Source organism: Anguilla rostrata, chromosome 19 (assembly GCF_018555375.3).
Source record: "Anguilla rostrata isolate EN2019 chromosome 19, ASM1855537v3, whole genome shotgun sequence".
Lineage (NCBI taxonomy): Eukaryota > Metazoa > Chordata > Actinopteri > Anguilliformes > Anguillidae > Anguilla > Anguilla rostrata.
Window position 1 is genome coordinate 4582487 of NC_057951.1, and position 6000 is coordinate 4588486.

The 6000-nt window shown below is 45.1% G+C and overlaps 1 protein-coding gene across 1 annotated transcript in view; it reads right to left on the reverse strand.

The window, feature by feature from the left end:
- The window catches only part of LOC135245515 (GRAM domain-containing protein 4-like), a 31306-nt gene extending 25838 nt beyond the window's left edge, over window positions 1–5468 (reverse strand). Inside the window, 1 exon segment of the mRNA XM_064318602.1 lies at window positions 4940–5468. Coding sequence (XP_064174672.1) covers window positions 4940–4968 — 29 coding nt within the window. The 5' untranslated portion in view covers window positions 4969–5468.
- Window positions 5469–6000: the final 532 nt, after the last annotated feature.

Sequence of the window (6000 nt, forward strand, 5' to 3'; positions counted from 1 at the left end):
CGCTCTTGGGCTGCGCCTTTCTCTCTCTCTCTCTCTCTCGCTCTCTCTCAGGCACGCAGGGCAGTCCTTTTGCGAGTGGGCCAGGGGGTGGAGGGGGGGAGAGGCGAACGGCCGGTGGCCCTGGGTGAGATGAGCAGCGGCTCTTAACTGAACATTCTAATGCTGATGTCACAATGGCTACTGGTAACTGAAAGCAGTGGAGTTCTAGAACACGCCATTCCAAAGAACCTCCTCTTCAAAGGGTTAATGAAGGTTGCAGTAAAGTAGACTCGGGTCAAATTCAGTCCAAGCCATTGCCACAGGGCAGTTAAGTGTACAGTCTTTTTTCTCACAGTGACAAACTTTCTACAGGGATTGTTTGGAAATAGAAATGTAATATTTCAGATTATTATTATTGATACTATAATTAATAGCAATAATAATAATAATGAAATTCGAGCCAAAGCAGATACGATGGGTGAAAAATTAAACTGATTACTGAATACTGGTCTAAATGCTTTTTAATGCTGTTTAATGGGTTGATGCAGAGAACTTTTCTGGCCTAACGTTTTCTATTTCCGCTGCCTACAGTCTGTAGGCCCAGCAAACAGCTCTGTGCTTCGGCTCAGTCCCCACTGACTCAGCCTCATAAACTCAGCCCACTGCCACACTAACCGGGCCAGGTTCGACCGCCTCACCCCTGGATAACTACAGCCAGTTAAAGCACTGATAACTACAGTCAGTTACAGCCCTGATAACTGCAGCCAGTTAAAACCCTGATAACTGCAGCCAGTTAAAACCCTGATAACTGCAGCCAGCTAAAACCCTGATAACTACAGCCAGTTAAAACCCTGATAACTGCAGTTAAAACCCTGATAACTGCAGCCAGTTAAAACCCTGATAACTACAACCAGTTAAAACCCTGATGACTACAGCCAGTTAAAACCCTGATAACTGCAGCCAGTTAAAACCCTGATAACTGCAGTTAAAACCCTGATAACTACAGCCAGTTAAAACCCTGATAACTGCAGTTAAAACCCTGATAACTACAGCCAGTTAAAGCCCTGATAACTGCAGCCAGTTAAAACCCTGATAACTGCAGTTAAAACCCTGATAACTACAGCCAGTTAAAACCCTGATAACTGCAGTTAAAACCCTGATAACTATAGCCAGTTAAAACCCTGATAACTGCAGCCAGTTAAAACCCCGATAACTGCAGCCAGCGACACCCCAGATAACTGACAGGCACTCCGCGCGCTTCCGACGGTGCTCAGGGAAGGCTGCAACAGGAACAGATTTAGCTTCCAGCGCATCACGCACCTCGCCGGCTCAGCAGACGCACTTACGCTGATTTACACTTTCGGTTTAGCGTGTTGCTTATTCAACAGATGCTCTGCTCTGGAAGGGGGGGAGAAAACATTCATCTAACTGCCATTTTGTTTTTTGTTTTTTTGTTTCCCTGGTAATTAGCATCTGAAACACCCTTGTTAATGCAGTAAATACTGTAGTATAAAGCTGTGTGTATATACAGCATATAAAAGCCCTAATGAAAAGCAGTTTTGTATCTTTTCAGAGTTTGAGGACGTGCGTGCTGATTGGCTGATGGTAAGGATGTGCACACTGTGTAGGCCAATCACGCACGTCCTTTCAGCCTGTCACTCTCACCTCCTCCGGCACAGGTAGAGGCAGCAGGTGGCCTCTGAATGGTAATAAAAGGCCCCGCTGTGCCAGCTGGGCCGGACGCTCACGAGATCCAATCAAAACGCGAAGGCCCCGAAGCCCCGCCTCTCAAGCACAGAAATGCCGAACCCTGTAAAATTTCACGCTGAGCGGACTGCTGCAGGACACAAGCGATTCTGGATTCTGCACACACACACATTCACACACACACACACACACACACACACACACACACACACACACACAAACAACCACACACACAGACACACACAACCACAGAGACACACACACCTGGGATCAATCGATGAATTTATGAATACTAAGGAGAGAACCACGGCTCAGCCCAGTCTTTTTGGGCAGATGAACGGTACAGGCCCTGATGCTACCTGCTGCATGACAGAGCAGAGCTCCCCCCAAACCCCCCCCCCCCCCCTTCTCAAACCCGTGGCTATTCGCTGAGAGGCAGGAAGGCGTGCCCACCTCCCCGCACAGCAGCACCAGAAAAGCATCAAGCCAGCATAACCCACGGGGACACAGACAACGCTAAGTCACACATTCGCACACACTAGCACACACACACAAGCACACGCACAAACACACACACACACAAGCATACGCACACACACTCACACCCGACACAGTCTCATACCTGCTCTCACACACACACATACGCACACACATTTCCTTACTACAGATTGGCCACAAACGATTACATACGACGCCACACTGATGATTGATTAGCGACGGCCAGGTAGGACAGGATCTCAGCATTTTCTACAGTGCAGGCCATGTGTCATTAGGGAACGCGGCATCTGACAGTAATAAACTAGCCATCGGAGGTGCATCAGGCACAGGGTCTCTCAGTCCCACGCGCAAGGGTGTGGGAGGAGGGGCAAAGGTGAAAATGACCAGCAGTTTTTCTCTTCCTTTTCTTATGTCACTCCGGCTTTACAGGAAATCGAAGGTCACTTAAACGTTTCCGGAAAAATCCGATAAATATCTGAAAACCAATCTGCGGCTCCCTGGCTCCTAGAGGGATGCAGGTGGTTGGTCGAACCATGAACCATGTGATCAATTCCTTTCTCTGTTCTTTACAGAATAAACTCTCCGTGGCTTTTTATTCTGAATACCCTGAATAATATGATTAATCTATACTAACCTGAAGGCTAAGATTAGTGTTTAATTCCTCTGTCCAACTGATGTGTGCGTGTCCACACTTCCAGTGCTGCCCGCAACTGCGCGTAAACCCTCCAAAAGTTCTCCAAACGTTGAGTAAACGTTGCGTCAACGTAAGGATCTAACGGCTGCAGAGCAGGGCCTCAATGTGCACCTGAGGATGCATGTTAGCCTAGCTGGGTGGAGAATTCAAAAGGGAAAACTGCACAGCAGGCTAACGTGCACAGTCATCTTCCAAACATTCTGTAGTCCTCTTTGCTATTAAGTAAAACTACTCACGGTGAAAATAAAGTTCAATCACATTTTAGGTTTATTCATTTTGGACTATTTATATATTTTGGACTGTTGACACCAGGACATATATTTAAGCAAGGGTGTTCTCAAATGCACGGGTGAGAACTGTCGGGTTTTCACAGCCCAAGTTATTTCCAGGACAGCAGCAGGTGTCCGGCCCACCGTGCAGCTACTATTACATCTGACCTCCGACCTCTAACCTCTACCCTATCAGGGTGCTTTCCCAAGTCACTGTGACGTCCCAATACACTTTTGAGGCTAACAGCTATAGCCAACATGAAATGTTTGACAATTAACTATTTGCTAAGCTGTCTGGAAATTAGGAAGGAGGAAAACGTTCCGAACTCCCAAGACTCCAACGGTGCAGAAAGTTGCAGGAAGTCACCAAAAGGTCTATAAACATATGGGAAAGTATGCTTCACAAGGAAATGTTTTCCCCTTGTGTAAATTCATGTTTCCTGAAAACAGAACACATTAGGCTTTTGGGTGGGTTTTATGTGTAAGTTTTATGTTTGTAACAAATGCCTCAACAGTGACAACTCAATAATGGCTGTCACTTTGCCAGCCTTCATTTCTACATCTGAAGACCTAAATCCTCAACTGGCCGCAATATGATCGGAAATGTCAAAACTGAGACTATATATGACTTCATATACTTATATCACTTCATAAATACTGTATGTATTAAAGACAAGGCGCATAAAGAATGCACATTTATGTACTGGCTTTCTTCCTCTGTATGACTCCGAGGAGCGGTTTCACATCAAACTGCAAGTCAAATGTAATACAATATCGCTGTAAATGAATCAGTCGTGCTGGCTAAGCATTTTACCTTGCTTTAAGACCTCCGATCCGCCGTTATTAGATCTCCCCTGCAAGAGATAACACCCTTGCACAGCAATTTAGACCTACATGGAGCCACATCCCTTATCAAAGTCCATCTGTAAAAACGGGGGCGTGGGCGGATTCGCTATCTTGCGTGAGTTACTAGGGCTGTTTGTGCTTATCTTTGAAGTGAAACGAGTTTATTAACAATGAAGTCATTGTTTAGCAAACGGTGAAAACTGTAACACGAATCGACAATTTAAACACAGAAAGCGCACTCGTTTATTTAAAAACTAAAAACGAAGCACCTGTCCGCTTGACTTCCGAAAAATGTCCGTAATTAAGGAACACCTGAGACTGGCCAAATCTGCGTTAACTGTCAGAAACCACAGAAATACGCCTCCAAGGCCTTGTCCCTAGATTCTTTTCGCTCCACGCAACATGAATGAACATGAACTATCTTGAAGCCGGCATGGAGAAACGTGACAGAAAACGCATTTACAGTCCGTCCTTACAGATTTCGCTCTGAAAGTATGATAAACTGTCAGAAACATATAGGCTACGCATTAAAATGCGTTTATTGGTATTGATGCTAGCTGCAGTTCACCGGTCTCCTACTGTAGATGGGCGGCTCATTCACTAAGCGGGTGCAACAGTATTGTGTTGGCAGTGACACAATGTAACCAAATGAGTGCACAGTTAACAGCCAAGCATCTTTTTACGGATTCTGAGAAAAGAGTATTCTGCTATTAAAGTACAAGCAAGAAAGTAAACACGTTGTGCAGAATGACATTTTCCCTATTTTCTTAGCGGCGTGGAATCGGTAGAGCAGGGTGTGTTTAAGAATACGCCGCGCACGTTCCAATCGACCAGCAAATGTACTTGGAGCCGCGAACTAACAAAAGCTGGTGTCACACTGCCGGTCGTTCACCGGCTGCTAGTTATAACATCGGAAAAGGTAACAAAAAAAATACATGTTTCGTACCTTGCACATAAATGGTAGGGAAGTTTCATTAACAACTGGATTTCGCAATTGATTCCGAGGTTCGCCTTGGCAACGCTACAGTAAGCGCACTAAGAAATCACGCAAAGACTCCTTACTCCCCACGCCCAGACCTGGACGGTCGTCTCCATAAAAGATCTCGTCCTCCCTTCAGTTGTCCGAAACGATGGTCAATTCTCCAGAGCTTTGGGTCACACGCAAGTGCACCTCCATGCGAGAAACCCGTGTGCGTTGATTGTTGATTTTCGGGGAGGTCCACAACGATTCAGAACCAGGAAATTTCGTCAATGTCAGCGACCGCATCCTTAAAGGGCCCGCGGATGACAGTAAGCAACAGGGAACCTTTCCACTCGCGGAGCTATTGCTGAATAAAGACTCCCATTCTGCCCGGAACGTTCTGACACACTTAGACAATACGGTAGTCCAAGTGAACACTGCGAGGTGGATACGCCAGAAGTCGACGCTCAATTTAACGGTGTTTTGTTCTACCACTTGACCACAGTAGTTGCCCGTGTGCATATAAAAGTTAAGTTCAAAAATATCCTTTTAACGCCTTTGAACGCTGCAGACAGGCTATTTATATAACACGGGTTAATTATTAATGAATTATTCAATGCAGTGAAGCGGCTGAACACTAGCACACTGTGATTAAATAGCTATATATTTGTCCGTCAGAAATGGTTTTAAATTCCAACGTGGCGCAGAGATGAAATTAGTTGTTTGTTTTTTTGCAGCAATATTATAAGACACGTGTATTTTGTATATGATGGCGTAGGACGCAAGGACAAAAGAGCCGTTTTCATCTCATAATGGAGAATGCACCTTAAAGGCGGAATTCAATTCAATGCCATATATCTTTCGTTGAATCATTCCAAAGAATGCGCATTTATCCATTTTACGCATTTTACATGGAACATTCGTCCTGTGAATTTCGAGAGATTTTTATATTAAAACTGACTAGTACAAATCATCCACGTCCCCCTGACCATTTGAGTCCAAAAAAGTTCTGTTGGATATGTGTGATAGCAATATATTGGCTTTAT